Below are 17500 nucleotides of genomic sequence, written 5' to 3' on the forward strand. Positions count from 1 at the left end.
ACCTTTGCCTCAGCGTAGTGTAGTACTCACTCAACAGGACTTACAGGAGCCGTGCTGTTCAGTGGCTTAACAAATTCACACAGGGCCCCAGGGCGAAACACTGATAGGTCCCCCCATACAGCATGCCAAGGTCACGATGGGGCCCCAACCACCAAGACGGTAGGGCTCTGGGCCCAGGGGCAGATGCCCTACTTGCCCCCCATATAGCTCTGCCTCTGGTGCTGTTCTGCTCTAGGCGGGCAATGCCACGCTGCATCTCCTGCCAGCTCTGGCACTGTGCAATACGTGGTGGTCTGCTGGTGTGGAACACAGTGCAATTTAATGTCTCTCACTCCTGTTTCAGTGTAGTAGCACTCGACATGGCTTGGCGCTGCTCCTCTCTTCTCCCTCCAGGCTTTCTCCAACTCTGGCATGGTGTAACACTGTCTGCCAGAAAGCAATGCAATGCAATGCAGTACACAGAGTTCAATATGCATGAACTCAACAACTCAGCTCAACAACACTGTAGGTGGTCCCTGCGGTGGCCTAATGGTAGGGCACTGGGTTACTACACCGGTGACACAGGTTCGATTCCGACAACGTTGCTCTCTCCCCGGTCATTTCCTGTGCCTCTGTAACTGTCCTGTCATAATAATGACATGAAATGCCCAAAAAATCTTTTTTTTTAAAACTGTTGTGTGCAGAACACCCTGCTCGGTGACACAAGTCGTGAACCTATGGCAGCTGAGAGGTAGACTCTCTGCGCCATTATAGGAAAAGCGTTACCCGAAATCGTCAGAATCGGGTAATTGGTTCAACACTCCTACTCTAATCGAGAGCAAACCGTCCCAAAAGCATGTTGTAGAATGTTGCTCTATAAACATTCCGACCAACCTAATTTGTTCAGTCAGAAAAGCGTAACAAACCGCCACAGAGGTTGGACAAGCCCAATGTCTCTCACCTCTGCCTCAGTGTAGAACTAACATGCTCATTCAACACAGGCTTAGCCGTATTCCTCTCTCCTCAACTTCACGCTTGTTTACGGGACAGGATTAGGATTTCCCTCTCTCTAAGTTAGTCATGTCTACCCTCTTAACTCCTCTCAGCTCCCTCCATAGCCAGTGGGCCCTGTAAGTGGGCTGCTCAACGCTCCTGAGTCTTAGCGGAAATATAATAGGATCGTAGCAAGACGCTGTCTGGTGTCTGGCAGCATACCATTAGATTTCTCCTGTCTTGTTTGCATGCTTTAGGTTGGTAGGGTTTAGGTGCACAGTTGATCAGTGCATCTTAGTTTTTTAAAGTATGAAAATATAAAGCGATTCTATATTTTGCTGAGTAAGTATTCTTTTTAGGCCAGTCAGTGTGAGTCCGTGTGTGTGTATGTTTGTGCGTGCGTGCCCGCGTGTATGTGTGTGTGTGTGTGTTTGTGTTTTTTAAAGTGGAATCCAGTGTCAAAGGTCGTGATCCCTCGGCCTCCCCCGCAGCAGTGACTCCCAGTGACCAGTGGGGTCATCCCCCCGTCTACGCCATCTAGTGTAATCACACACGCCCAGCTGGGACACAGGGCTGACTGACAGCACCCTTCTGACTGGATTAGAGAGAGAGAGAGAGATGAAGAGTGAGATGGAGAGCGAGAGAAAGAGAGATGGGGGGAGAGAGAAAGAGAACAATATGGAGAGAGAGATGGAGAGAGCGAGAGATATGGGAGGGAAAGAGAAAGAGAACAATATGGAGAGAGAGATGAGGAGAGAGAGAGAGAGAGATGGAGAGAGAGAGATGAGAGGAAAAAGAGCGAGCGAGGACAAAAAAGAGCCCGGCCACTTGCCTCCTCTGTGCTTCTCGATTCTGTATAATTTCTAGGGCTGTCTGTGCCTGTTTCAGCCCCTGTCTATCTTCCGCTCACTGCTCCCATCTCAAAAGACTCTGCTTGGTTAGCTGACAGAACAATGACATAAGGCCAGGAATAACTGAGACGTTAAAGATTAGTACTGCATGAGTAGTGACTCCTTTACAGTGAGTGTGTCTGGCTGACAATGTCTGACGATGTCCATTAATATTTCAAATTTCCCTGTGTTCACTGATGTGGCGCAATGTACAGTAGTAGCTAGCGCACAGTGTCATAAATGGGCTGCATGTCCTTGGGGAGGGGGACCCAGGTTCGAATCCCAGCCCTACCCCATCTCTCTGACCCATTTGCTTCCTGACTTTGCGTCACTGTACCATCAGTAAAAAAAATAATTAAATCTCTCATTTAGTAAATGGCTCGAAACAAATGTTGCTGCTGGTGGCTTTCCTTTTTTTTTAAAAGTTGATTGTTGATTGGGGTTTTTTTTGTAAGTACATTTTTTAAGCTTTTTTGCCTTTATTTGTCAGGACAGTGAAGAGGTGACAGGAAGTTAGTGGGGAGAGAGAGGGGACCTACCATGGGTAGCTTGCCCTTATATGGTGTGCCACGGCATCCTGATTGCCCAGTGTTTTGACTGTATGCAAGCCCTTTTGTTTTGTACTAAAGGAATTTTATTGTCCGTGTTTTTGTTGGTGCTGGGGTTGGTGTTGGAGATGTCATTGTTGATTTTGGTCATTAGGCTTCACTGTATTGTTGTGTCCGTCAGACTTGCAGGGGTAGAGCAACCCTGTTTACAGCTAGTCTTTGCATTCCTGTGTGTCCCCCGTCTGCCTTTTGTTTGGCCGCCGCGACGTATGCGCGACGGGAACAATAGGAAGCGCCTTCAATGCAGAAACCCAATTTTATAGATCATTGTCTTTTCTCCCCCCCCTCACTGTGTTGAGTGGTGGATGGGTGGGTGGCTCTTTTGGGGCGCAGTGAAGCGTGACTGATGCCCGCTCTGTTTCTCTGTATGGCACACCAGTGAGGAGCTGAGAGATCCTGTAAACATGAGCCACCACGCCCACCCGTCCAGTCCCATGCACTGCCGCCCACCACCCCCCGGGCATTACTCTTGAACGGGAATGTTTGATGGCTTAGGCCAAAATGCCTGTCTGGGTGCATGCAACTAGGTTACATTTGACAAAGTCTTTAACCCCTTAAGGCACTACCCCTGTTATAAATTAGCTGTTACCAGAATGGCAACGACCAAGTCGTAATGTATTACTGAAGGCCCTGTGCATTGTCGTAAGGGTGTAGTACTATTGTAGTTCAGTTTTTTCGTTGACTTACAACGTCCCAGTGGCTGGGGGGTGTCTGGTAAGGGGCTACGTTAAGAAGGTGAGCATATTGTACTTCTTCATAAGAGCATGGGAATGTTAGCATCCACATTAGATGCCGGGGGAGCTGTAGAATGGGGGGCACTGGGTGTGGGCGGCTAGTACCCCCTTGTCCCCTCATGCATTACCACAGTCTGATTGGCATGGTCCTGTTGGCATGGGCTTTCCCACATTCCATAGCCTGTAGCCATGCTTGCTAATGCTTACTGAACCGCACGGTAACTGTAATTCATGTGACGCACAGACCTTTGACGAGCACGAGTGGCTGATTCAAGTGCCGTTTTGTGATCATTTCATTACACCAGTAAATAAGCTGTTGAAGTATTTCTCCTACCTGGATTTTCATCGCACACCCTTTAATGTGGGGTCAACGCGCTAGCTCTGGCGCAAAGTGGCGTTTTGATTATATGATTACACCAGTAAATAAGGTCTTTAAATATCTCTCCTGTCCTGTCTCATTGCAAATCAATTGATATAGGGTCAGCCCCACTGCATCAGTTGAAATTGGCATTTTGATTATAACTCCAGTGAATGAGGTGTAGCACATTACTGGGATGCGTTTCTCGAAAGCGTTGTTGTTAGCCAGTTAGCAACTTGGGTAGTTGCCAATGGCTAGCAACTATGGTTTCGAGAAATCCACCCCTGGTTCTCATTGCACTATACCTCAGTGCACAGAGGCAGAGCCACAGCTCTCCAGCGAGCTACATGTAGCTATCCAGCTTGAAGTGTTTAAAAAAAGCCCAAGCGATGCGGAGCGAAGCGAGCCCTGAGCACTGAGCCCCAGCCCAGCCCCAGCCCAGCTTTCTGAGGGCCTTAATATAGGCGAGTGTTTGTGGAGGGATTTATCAGATTTGCAATCCCTAGTCCAATCCTCCGCCGCGTGCAGACTCCCAGAGCGCGCCGTGGCCATATAGCTGCCAGAATATGATTACACACACACACACACACACACACACACACACACACACACACACACACACACACACACACACACACACGTCGGTGTGTGTGTGTGTGTGTGTGTGTGTGTGTGTGTGTGTGTGTGTGTGTGTGTGTGTGTGTGTGTTTCTGTTTCTGTTTCTGTTTATTAGTATTGAACATGAATTCATGTCCACCAGGGAATGGCCATATCTGTTGTGTGACTATTCATCAGATAACCAATTCTCAGTGCAATACCCTGGGATGACCTCCTAACCCACCCCCCACTCTGAACGCAATATCCTGGGGTGTAGCCGGCCGCTGGGGTGGGAGGGGTGGTGGTTGTGGTGGTCGGTTATGATGAGTTTGGGATGGTATTGCCAGGAAATCAAACCACAACCAAGAAAGCAATTGAAAAAAATATTCATCCAGCAATATTACTGAGCATTGATTTATGTTTTGCTGAGTGTGTTTTTACAGCGACGCCCGGGACAGGAATGCTGCTAATCAGGGCTTGTAATACTTTGTTGTAGTCCACAGTTGGATGTTCATTTCATGGTTGGCGTGAGCGCTGGAGTGATATTGATGAGGGAGGACCCAGGGTACCCGGTGGCCTGGTCTCTGGCCTGCGCCCGAAAGAACGTTAAAGGGAGAGGACACTGTCACTACCTGTCTCTCTAGTCTTTCTCTACTCTTTAGCATATTGAATGACTGTTAAGTATGATAATGTGCTACATAAATTAATATTGATTGGTTGATTGATTGATTGATTGATTGATTGATTGATTGCTGTGAGAGCAGTGTAGGTGTGAGTGTTATTGATATTGAAATTGAGACGTATTACACCACACTCATGACTAAAAGTCTCCAAACATGAACAGAAACGGTGAAAATGAAGAGAAAAATATCTGCACACACTGAAATCCTATTTTGTTTTTCTACTTGCCAAGCTTTTGGTCAAAGACCGAACGTGCCCTGACTAAGGTTTCGTAGAGACTGAGATAGCACTAGATCATTTATTTGTCTATCACTTTAGCCTCTATGTTTTACAATATTTTCAGTACCCATCCTGAGGGGAGGGTGTCACAAAAATGGTGCCCTTTACCTTGGCGTAGACCTACACCAAACTACAAGCATCTTTTTTGGCTTCATTGACCAATAGTATTACTTGTCATAAGAGAGTTGTCGAGGAGACACATGAGTGTGAAAATGGAACCTCAGGGCTGGGGATGGCAGGGGAGAGGGTTTGGCTGGCTTTGCCCACAGGATTGAAAGGTCCAGGTGACTCACTGTTCATTTGCATCTCAAATGAAGCACTGCTCTCCCTTCCCTTCCCCTTCCCACTGCATGTTGGACATCACTGGTGTGTATTATTTGTGTGCATGCTTGCGTTTGTGTGCACGTGTGTCTGTGTATGTGTGGTCACGTGACTCAAGCTGATGATCTCACCTTTTTTAATGGCCTCTCATTGGCTGCTTTTGGACATAACACAGTGCACCCCCTACCTGCACACACACACACGTACACACACAGCCTTTTTCCTCGGAATCTCTGAGCGCTTTGCTCGAGGTACATTTTTATAAGGCAAACCATGTTCCCACATCAACACTAATCAGAATCAGATGCAGCCCCAGCATGGAGGATGAAGAGGAGGGGTGGGGGATGAAGAGGAGTGGTGGGGGAGGTCAGGATTATAGAGGGAGGCTGATGTGAACTATCCCCCTTTACACACACACACACACACACACACACACACACACACACACACACACACACACACACACACACACACACACACACACACACACACACACACACACACACACACACACACACACACAGGTGGCCTTAGTCAGCCCTGGCTTCAGGGGTAAAGCAGGGGAGAAAAGGGGGTAAAGGGGCTTTGCCGCCTCGTTGGCTAACCCCAACCCCTTCCACTACATCCCCAAGGCCTGGCCTCAGGCCTGTGCTATACCCTCCGCTGCCTAACCAGAACTGGCATGTGTTCCCGTTTGAACTGATCAGAGATCAGAGCTGTGGTGACTTTCCCTCTCCCCCTCCCTCTCTGCCATGTTTTTCAAGCCTGAAGAAACAAACAGTAACCCCCTGGCTTGGCCTGAACTCAGCGTATGGATAGTTGCGCGTGCGTGCGTGCGTGCGCACGCGCGCGCATGCTTTTGTTGTTGTCGCTATGTGGGTGTTTACTTCGCTGGGATGTTTGTTGCTAACGTAATATTGGCTTCATTGATGTTCATAATTATTTCCCTGTTTGCTGCTATTAATTCATCTTCTTCAAACATTTTGTTTGCGGCTGTGATCAGAGGCTCTCTGTATCCCAGAATGCATGTTTCGCATGTGAAGCCATGTTGTTTTTGCATTTAAAAGTGGACATGCAAATATTTCGGGTATAGTGTGTGTGTGTGGGCTCTTTCTGTGAGCTCTTTGTGAAACTGTGTCTGCCTGTCTCTCTGTCTCGCTGTCTCTCTGTCTGTCTGTCTCTCTCTCTCTCTCTCTCTCTCTCTCTCTCTCTCTCTCTCTCTCTCTCTCTCTCTCTCTCTCTCTCTCTCCGTCTCTCTCTCCCTGCCCTAGGCTGTTTCATTTCCCCTCTCCTGCGATCTCATATCGGAGTGCTTAACTTACCGGCCGTGCTGGTGCTGGGAATCGGGCTGGAGAGGAGAGGAGAGGAGAGGAGAGCAATATGGCCAGAGCAGGGGGCACAGGTGGCACGCATTAGACAAACATGCTCAGATCAGCTCAGCGCCTAATATGGACAAGATGCTCACTCACCGCTCACTTATCTTAAACATGGAAAAAGTAGAAGTCCGCACACTGTAGCTCCGCTTTGAAATTTATTTAGGTCATACAACGTTTCGACCCAACAGGGTCTTCATCAGGCAAGTTATCTTAAACAACCTGGCCTTCCTACACCACTGCTTCCAGGCTTACACTTACACCGCACCTTTTTGTGGTGGAGTCATTTTTTTTCTTATTCCTCTCACTCTTTTTTTTCTCTTTGTTGCTCTCTGTTCTCCTTGTTCTCAAGTTGAAGAATAAATATGTTAAGCTTTATAGATAAAGCATGTTGAACATTTGTTTTGCCAAAGTACAGGAGCTATGGTATGTATGACAGATGCATAAACGAAGGCAACCAAGTGTAGTGACAAGATGTATTTGCCAAGCAGTACATGATAGGCGACCTAATAAATCTCTCCGTCTCCCTCTCTCCCTCTCCCTCTCTCTCTCTCTCTCTCTCTCTCTCTCTCTCTCTCTCTCTCTCTCTCTCTCTCTCTCTCTCTCTCTCCCCTCATTTAGATTCCTGCTTCTGTCCGTGTCTCCTTATCTGCCACTAAAGCGTGTCCGTCTCCAACCCCTGTGTGCGATTCGCTGATGTGTTCATTAGTATTCCACTTTTGCCAATGTCAGGCTTTTACTGTGCTTTATCATTCTCATCTCTCGATTACACACAAGAGCTCTCTCTCTCTCTCTCTCTCTCTCTCTCTCTCTCTCTCTCTCTCTCTCTCTCTCTCTCTCTCTCTCTCTCTCTCTCTCTCTCTCTTTTACACGCTCTCACTCTTTCTCTATGTCTCTCTTTACAAGCCCTCTGTTCATAGTCCCCTCTCTATCACTCATAAGTCAACAGTTTCTTTCTCTCTCTCTCTCTCTCTGTCTCTCTCTCTCTCTCTCTCTGTCTCTCTCTCTCTCTCTCTCACTCTCTCTGTTTTCTCTCGATGGCAGTCCGCATGAGACCTCCTTCTCCTCTTTAAGTCTGTGGTTATGGAGAGCCCACTGCCTCCAGATTGTGTAAATAGGCTTACCCCGGGCTCTGCTTGGATGTCTTCTGTGGATGTGTGCGCCCGATAAGTGGGGTGGTATGCATTGGCTTTTGAAGTTGTGTGTATGTCGGCGTGCGTGCATGTGTGCATGTGTGCAAGCTTTTTGCGGTGTTTGAAGAAGGTGTGTGTGTTCTTGCTTGTGTTGCCTGTTATCTGTATGCTTCGCCTTAAAGGGATGCCTGAAGCAGAATTCTGATATTTTGAGTGTGTGCGTGCCTGTGTGTGCGTGCGCCTGTGTGTGTCTCTGTCTGTGTGCATGCCTGCGCATTTGAGTGTATGTGTGCGTGTCTCTGTGTGTTGTGCGCGCGCGTGCGCGCGCGTGTGTGCGAGTGTGTGTATGCATGTGTGTGTCTGTGCGCAAGCGCGTGTATGTGTGCGCGTGTCTGTGTGTGTGTGAGCATGTCAGTGTGTCTGTGTGTGTTTAGTTCCAGCTTATGGCTGTATTTACACAGCAGGTGTTGATGCGTCTCGGCAGCAGCCTTTGTTAGAGTGGGCATGTGAAAAGGGCAAGCGTGCGTGGCTACCCTGCCCTCTGAAAGCTGCTCGTGTCATGTCAAGATGAGCTCCCCGTCAAGCTGAGCTACCAAGCCATTACAGTGCACTACAGTAACACCCCCCTAGAGCAGGGGTGGGAAACCTTTTTCATTCAGTAAAGCCTCGCTCACACACTACTAGTACTAGTTACTCGCTCAGCGAGTGAAGTCAACAAAATGTCTTATGTGCTCCAGCAAGGCGAGTAGGCGAGGAGTGTACAAGCGATGCGATGTGGGTGGATTCCGAGTAATAGATATTTTAACTTTTTGCAAGGGGGGTAACCGGCTGTCTGTCCGTCCAGTTAGGTTTGGGCAGTTCACCTCGATGAAGCAGCCCATCTGGACAGAACACCGCTGCTAAGATGAGAGGGAGAGGGGTGGAGTGGGGTGGGGTGCCGCTGAGGGACCAGACTGCACCGCACCGCATTGCTCAGCCATCCCCGTGAAGGCCAAACAGTCCAATCTGAGACGTCTGACCTTCACCAGGCCCTGTACCCGCACACACACGCAGACAAACACGCACACACACACACACACACGCATACACACACACACACACACACACACACACACACACGACTGACGTCTGAAGCCCCCTTCTACCCACCTCACCCCTCTGTTTGTTCCGTCCGAATTGCATAACCAGCCACATTACCTATCTCTCTGGAACTGGGCAGATTTGTATTACCTCGGACATGAGTTGTTGAATTTTAGTGTTTGCATTTACATTGCAAAACGACCCCCTGGAATATCAGTTCATCGTTTTGTGCTAGCAAATTGTTGAACATCATATTCTCTAAATCTCACAAGGAGCAGATATTGGAGCATAAAGATTCCATGCAGTGCAAACAAATGGAATGACTTGTGTTTCCAAGTGTGTCCCCTTTGTATTTGCTCTCGTCCCCCTGATATCTTTGAGCCCACTGAGCAGTGCTCGAGACTAAAGATTATATCCATAGATGTGCACAGTACACTGTTGCATCCCCCTGACACTTCTGTGCCCTAATCTCACTGCTCTCCCCTGTGTTGCATAGGTCTAACAGACAGATAGATTGATATTATTGTTTTAAATCTGCCCCATTTTGTTTGTGGTCATCCGTGTGTATTATACAGTGCTGCATCTCTTTGAAACGTCTGTGTCTCATTGCCTTTATTTTCTCCTGTAACTTGGACTATGGGTGGGCTAGCCGTGGCCCAACATGGGCAGCTGTGGCCTAATGGTTAAGGAGATAGGCTTTAGATCACAGGGTTGCTGGTTCGAACCCCACCCTTTCACCTCCTACCCTTCCACTCCCTACCCTTCCACTCTTTCCATGGATGAGGTGCCCTTGAGCAAGGCACCTAGCCCCACACTGCTTTACTGTACTTTACCACACTTTATTATATGGAGTGACGTCATCGGTCGAATGCTCCATTCATTTCAATGGGGCTTCCCAACGTTCGCACGTCTGTTATTTTTCGATAACGGACGGGTTGGTCTATATCAGACCGCTGTCAATGGCAACAAGACTTTTCACTGCTAAAGCGACTTTTCAACAAGACTCTAATCAGCTGCTGTGATAGACAACACCTGTTGTCCTGGCTACCTAGCTGTTGCCTAGCGGTGTTCCACAACGGCACTGTTTTGTTTTGCGCAGCAACAATCTTTTGACATGAAAAACTATAATAAACTTAACATTAAATAGGCCTAAAGAAATGTCCCCGCCATGTGTGAATAATTTAAGTATATCCATATAATAAGCGGGTTAACGTTCGGCGAGTCGGTCGCTTTGTGGAATAGCAGCACTTCAGAGAGAACAAGACCCCTCCGCTCCGCGTCGGGGTCTAAAGATTCTCTTTGTCGTGCTGCTATTCCACGGTAGCGACCTTCTCGCCGAACGTTAACCCTTACGTAAGTCACTTTGGATAAAAAGCGTCAACTGGTGTGAGGGGGAAAGAAAACTGAAGTTCAACGTGGCAACTACAAAGGGCAGTCATGGGTAAGCGGTTAGGGCGTCCCCAGGCCCCCGACCCGCCAGGTTGGTGGAGGGAGTAATTAACCAGTGCTCTCCCCATCCTCCTCCATGACTGAGGTACCATGCTAAGGTACACTGCTCCCTAGGGTCGCCAGTGGGGGATGTGCCCTTGCACGGGTGAGACATCAATGCAATTTCATTGTGTGCGGTATGCAGTGAATACTTGTGTGCTTTGGAGTGATGTGTCTCAATGGCACTGGGAGTTGGGGTTTCCCAGTTGGGCTTTCATTTCACTTCACTACAGGCTAGCATGACCTGGGTGAAGGATGATCTTCCTAGACGCCTCTCTAAACCTCGTCGTCTCTCTTCTCTCCCTTGTCTTTGCGTTGCAGGTGATCCTGTACTCAGGGGACCGGCCGTATGAGAACTACTACCCTCCGCTGAAGGACCGCGTCCACTTCTTCTCCTCGGACCCCAAGACCGGAGACGCCTCCATCAACCTGCTGGCGCTCAAGTCGGCCGACACAGGCACCTACCAGTGCAAGGTCAAGAAGGTGCCGGGCATACGCAGCCGCAAGGTGGTGCTCAGAGTCATGGGTGAGTATCTCAAGTCCTTCACACGTTACGGAAGTACTGTACATTAGGTACATTATCAAACTAAGACATTAAAAATGCTGTTTTAATTATTGGGTCATTATCACTTTTAGAAGTAGAGGCATAGGTGGCGCCACCACAGCTAATGTCATTATTGTGTGAATTGGTACGTTACACATACACATACAGTAACATTTGTTTATACATGCCATTTATATTGAATTAATGCTTTTAAAATTATCCAGCAAAATTGGTATTATTACTATTATTATTATTATTATTGCCATATTTTTTCATCTTTGTCTGATCACGCACACACGCACACACAGACCATCATCATAAAATAATAATTTAATCCATACAATAGTGGCATTAGATCTGATTGTTCCACCTGCACTACTGAAAACGTCAATGACCCTATTATTTTGAGTGCAAGTTTTCAGTAAATGCATTATATCTTTGGGAAAAGAACCACACTCACTAGTTTCTTCTCATACTTAAACAAGGCCGACAGGCGGACAACAGATGCGTCCCTCTATGCCAGTTCCAACCTTTCCCCCCCCCAAAACGCCCCGCTGGCCTCCTCCTAACCTGTCAACGCCCACCCCCCTCTGAGGATGTGCTTTTTGTTTATTGGTCATAGCCTATTGCCCATGGAAACTCCAAATAATGTGGCAGGCAGCGAAATGACGAGACAAAGCTTTATATTTTGCAGTTTAGACTATAATAAGGCCATCATGCTTGGATTTGGAAAAGAAGCATCTAATTTCAAATTTCACATAGATCAAGTGGCTACATTACAAATTACCAGATATTATTAGTACTAGGTTATTTATCAACCTTTAGTAGGCTATCATGCCATTTCAGCGTCATGTGCATGTGGGAAAGAAACTAAACATCGCCAAATAGCCTAATAAATAAATAAAACCGTTTGGGTGAATCATGCGCTGTGGGTTCACCCTTTGGATGCATTGTGCGCTTAATTTTCAAAGCCAGCTTTTTACCGTCAAGGCACAAAGCAGTGAGCTTCAGTGGCAGAGTTTACCAAATTCATACGACTGCAAACCAATTACGAAGCAAAAGACGCGTTCTGTCCCATGCTCTCTCTGAGCGCAAGGGAAAGCACCTGTGGGGCTGTTCTGTCTACTAGTTCGAGAACACTGACTACTCACTGAAACGTAGGGGCAGAATGTTTGCAAACTCACGTTTAGGAAGAGCTGTAGCGCTGCTGGTCGCCTGTCAACTTATTACGGTTCCATAATATCGCGCTGGGGGTGTGGTCACACATACTCCCATTAGATTCTCCCCGGGGCTAACAACGCTGCTCAGCCGACTTTCAAGCCTCACGGCGCGGCCTGTCTCGCCGCTGACACCGGGTAGACCGAGCGAGATAACAAACGGCGAACGGTCGTTTGCACACATTATTCACCCAATATCACAACACAGTGTGTACATGGCTTAAATGCGATTGTGTTTTGGTCCTAGATAACATTTAAGCCCCGTTATATCCTTATAGAAGTATAGAAGTAGTCTAATATAAGCTTGTAGCTGCCTGGTTCTGGTAAAATGCTAACATTAGCTTACCCGGTTAGCTCAAAACATCGAGTGATCAAATGGCAATGTGGGGTAACCTACTTGTGTTACATACGTTCGTGGTGCATTTTTACATCAATCCGTGGTAGTCTTGACATTTATAAGCATTTAGGGTCTTTATATTAAGCAAAAACGTGATGTTGGAAATCGCCGCCATGTTTTTCAAAAAAATGTGTAACTCCCGTCCGCCTCCTGGTGGACACGGGAAGGAACAATTGAAGGAATGCGTTTCAGACAGCGTTTCAGACAAGGAATGCGTTTCAGACAGCGTTTCAGACAAGGAATGCGTTTCAGACGGACGGACGGACGGACAGACCCTCTTATAGAGATGCTGGGACGCATCTAAAAACCCCTAATTTCTAGCACCAAGCACACACGATATATCAGCATTTTTAATATCATCTCAAAGTTGCTTCCAAATCTAGGGTTCCAAATTTAGGGATTTGTTTAGGGATTAAAGACACATTTCAGTTGTGTTATTATTAATGGAGGGAGTTTAGCACACAAATACAACATTTCGACCTGCCATGAACTCCTTTCCAGAAGTTCTGTATACAATATGTGTTAAAGGGGAACATCCTAGACAGGTTTTACTGGAGTTCTTGCAGAGATATTCATGGCAGAGGTCAAATGAGTTTTCTTTAAGGCATGCATTGCTGCTCTGGAAAGCCTACTAACCAACTGATAAAGTTCTTATCATGGAATGACGGTGTTTATAAATCTCACTCCCGCTTCATACAGATGTGATGGGGCTGAGGTGTTAGTGTGTATCAGTGTGTGTTCTTGTGTGTGTGTGTGTGTATGTGTGTGTATGTGTGTGTGTGTATGTGTGTGTGTGTGTGTGTATGTGTGTGTGTGTGTGTGTGTGTGTGTGTGTGTGTGTGTGTGTGTGTGTGTGTGTGTCTGTGTGTGTGTGTGTGTGTGTGTGTGTGTGTGTGTGTGTGTGTCCGTGTGTCCGTGTCCGTGTCCGTGTGTCTGTGTGTGTCCGTGTGTCTGTGTGTGTCCGTGTGTCTGTGTGTGTCCGTGTGTCTGTGTGTGTCCGTGTGTCTGTGTGTGTGTGTTCGTTTATGTTTGTGTATTCGTGTGTGTATGTGCGTGTGTTCCTGTCCATAATATAGTCTTACCCTCTGAGTATGCACAGCCTGTGTTGAGTGTGCACTGACCACGAGACCAGCTCACGCAGTGAGAAGGCAGCCATTTCACCGAAGATTCACACCCCTGCCCCACTTATCTCTCTCCTCCCTCAGCTTACAGTACACACCGTTCCTGTTTTTTACCACTAAATCTGCACTCCCCTCGGAACATCACAAAAACAAACCTCGCTGAGTCACTCTGAGCACTATCGCAATAGCAACAAAGCGACGTACATTGTTGCAACAAAACAGTTTGATTTGCATTGTTCAAGGAACAAGTGAAGGACACCTCAACAGATCTCACTGTTCCCAACCAAACACCCTGGAATATGATATGTAGTGTGGAGATCTTATCGCAGAGGTGCAAGTGTATCTTGAAGGGTACATTGCCAAGACAGCGTGTTTTTCTGTATGCAAAATACCCTGCTGCTGTATTGTACGTAGGTGTTTGTAATGCGTCTCCGTTTCCTTGGTGTCATATTGACAAAAATGTTGCTCGATGGTGAATTGTACACCATTTACAGCTTGTACAATAAAGTGTGAGCTCAATAAACTGCCTTTTGCAGTATATTACACGTTGGGCGTAACTGTGAGGCATAGCTACATTTATGAACAGGCAAAAAAGTAGAAATTTAAAACCACAACGTTAATAAATAAAATTCGATGAGTGTTGAATATACTTGAACATATGAGGAAAATGCACAAGTAAATGGGGATAATTGTGGCCCAAAATGGTATCATGCTTGTTATATTTCATCATCTGATTAATTGGAAGTGTAGCTTATTATGACAAATTGCAGGTTGAATCGTTTTTTTTTAGCTTGCTTTTTTAAAATAAACACTGAAGACTCAAACTCTGTGTACTTTGCTCAGAGCTCCCGTTAAGCTTGTGAACACCGGCACGGATACTGCACCGATATGACCCCTTCACTTTCAGTTTATATCTGCAATTACTGCAGGAGAGAAGGTTGTGCTTGTCTTTAAAAAAAAACATTATTTTTACCAATGTTGGAAGGCAGGAAAGCGGCGCATTACAGCAGGGAAGTGATTCACTTCTGACACCTTGAGCTGTTGGAAATCTTTTGGACTTTGACACGCTACTCTTGTGTAGAGCTTAGTTGTACAGTGGACTGCACTCATTAGAGTCTCTCCATCTGGGGTTTTTTTGGCCTACTGTTGAAAGTGGATTTCTCTATCTCAAAAATATCTTATCCCTGTAGCTCAGTGGTTCTCAGACTTTTTCCATCATTCCCCCCTTCAGAGGGTCTGAATGCTTCCGAGCCCCACTTTGAGAAACACTGCTGTAGCTGTTGGCTGATCACCATAAACTTTGAATTAAGACATTTTTTATACGTTTTTTTTTTCTTTCCTTGAGAACATTTAGTTTCAAGATGTACCCAATGTAGACAAGGCGGTGATGTTATAAAATGCTCTGCCAAGTTACTCCAAGCTCCAAGTTCCAAGCTCCAAGTTCAACAGGCATTCGTGTTTTGTCTCTAGGAGCTCCCCTCAAACACGACTTCACCTGGCCTGAAATCTCTGCGGGAGAATTATTACCTGGGGAGAGTGAAAGAGGAAAAAAGAAAACGGGGAAAGGAGAAAAAGAAAAGAGTGAAAGAGAGGGAGAAAAAAAGAGAACAGCCAAGCAGTTGTAGGTTAACGCCCACACAGGCTAAATCAGCTGTCAGATCATCTGCCCCACATTGAACCACTTATTTCCTGATACTGGGCAGGCGTGTTGGTGTGACGTGTGTTTGCATATGGAGACGGCACGACTGGTATCTGTTTGCTTACGCCACACAGCTGAAAAGGGGCGGAGTCCACCCCAAGCAAGCCAGCAAGCCATAGAGATCCTGAAAACAGGTGCACCCTTCACAGGGTTTTCTGTGCGGTCTTGAAAGTCTCTTTTTTTAATGCCACATTTCACTTATGAAACCTGCAGAAACCCTGTCTTCATACGAAACATGATAAAAAGGCTTAAAATATGTTAAATTTAACTTGTGAAACCAGAAGAAGCCCTGTCTTCAGACGAAATGTAATAAATGTGGCTCGAAGGAGTTCTTTTTTTCCTCCTGTTGAGAAGATATACAGCGTTCCTCTCAGTGCTCTCGACTGCACTCACTGTCTTTTAGTGCTTAATCTCCCAGATAAGACGCAGGGCTTTTTGAGTTCACATTCCCGTGACATCTTGAAAGAGCGCACCATCAACCCTTACAAAAAAGGCTTGTCATGCATATCCATTTAATGCCAGCTAGTATTAGTGGGTGAAGTGTGTGTGTGTGTGTGTGTGTGTGTGTGTGTGTGTGTGTGTGTGTGTGTGTGTGTGTGTGTGTGTGTGTGTGTGTGTGTGTGTGTGTGTGTGTGTGTGTGTGTGTGTGTGTGTGTGTGTGTGTGTGTGTGTGTGTGTGTGTGTGTGTGTGTGTGTGTGTGTGTGTGTGTGTGTGTGTGTGTGTGTGTTAGCCTTCGTGTGTGTGTGTGTGTCTCTTTCTAGGAGGGTAGAGGGACTTGTTAGGCACTCATCCCGAGTAAGTGGCGGCGTAATACATCAATCTTGCCTCAGGCCTGAAGGCTCGACGCTCCGAATTAAGTTTTATTTATCGCCATCATCGTCAGTGGCTGCGGCTGCGGCTGCCACTGGGGAGTCATTTTGCAGGGGTCAGATTTAATTGTCGCTTGTAATCTGGCCGTAGGATAGGTGCTATCAATTATCAAGCATATTTCAGCGGACTAATGAATGAGTGTGTTGGGGGGGAGGGGGGGGGGAGGAAGGGAAGGGAGGGAAGAGGAGAGGAAAGAGGAGAGGGAGAAGAGGAGGGGGGTAGTGGGAGGAACAAGATTGGAGATTGGGGGGGGATTCGGGAGTGATGATGGAATGAATGATAGTGAAGAGAGTGGGGGGGAGAGAGAAAGGGAGGGGAGAGGAGAGGAAAGGAAAGAAGAGGAGGGTGGGGGCAGTGGGATGGACAAGATTGGAGATGCTGGGGGGGGGGTTGTGATGGAATGAATGATAGTGAAGAGTGCAGGGGAGAGGGAGGAGAGGATGGAAGGGGTAAGAGTAGAGATGGGTGGGTGAGAGGGAAGATCGTGCGGCCGGCAAGCATCCTCATGAAAAGGCATTGAGACAGATGGCAGGCGAGTGGAACAGAAGCCGATGTAAATTTTAGTTATGACAACAACTAACGCCAAAAGCGTATTACACAGAGACCCCTGACCACCAGCAGCTGGCAAAATCTTACAATTAACACATTACAACAACGGCGATAAAAAATAAAAATAATGAAATTACTCAAATCTCCCCGTGGGCCACTCTCCATCTCATAATAGCGACTGGTCATCAAAATGAAGACGGAATACCTGACTGCAATAAAAGAGATCCGTGAAGAGCCTAAGGTTGCTTTCACACCTGTTTTTTTTGTTACGATACAAATCCCACACCGTTAGGAAGTCTTTGTTCCAGTATCGTTTCGTGTTCACATATGGTACATTTCATAATGGAACAAATAAGCAAACATGTGCACTGTAAATATACTTGATCGAAAAGGAGCTGAGATCTCCCCGCCCTTTCCTGAGCCATTCCTTGGGGGCAAACGTTTCACCTTCCGTTGTAAACGCCTAGATATGAAAGCATCCTAAAAGAGCTAGTGCTGCTCAGCTCAGAAGTAGCAGGAAGACAGATGGAGAAGATAGTGTTGGAGATTGCAGTGATGGTGGTGCATTCTGGGCATTTTAATGAGCTC

At 46.8% G+C, this 17500-nt stretch overlaps 1 protein-coding gene across 1 annotated transcript in view; it reads left to right on the top strand.

The window, feature by feature from the left end:
* Positions 1–17500, top strand: part of cxadr (CXADR Ig-like cell adhesion molecule) — a 91638-nt gene that overhangs the window by 55198 nt on the left and 18940 nt on the right. The window contains exon 3 of the mRNA XM_063203269.1: positions 10836–11040. Within this exon, the coding sequence (XP_063059339.1) occupies positions 10836–11040 (205 nt within the window). The remainder of the gene's footprint in view (positions 1–10835; positions 11041–17500) is intronic.

This window comes from Engraulis encrasicolus, chromosome 7 (assembly GCF_034702125.1).
Source record: "Engraulis encrasicolus isolate BLACKSEA-1 chromosome 7, IST_EnEncr_1.0, whole genome shotgun sequence".
NCBI classification, from domain to species: domain Eukaryota; kingdom Metazoa; phylum Chordata; class Actinopteri; order Clupeiformes; family Engraulidae; genus Engraulis; species Engraulis encrasicolus.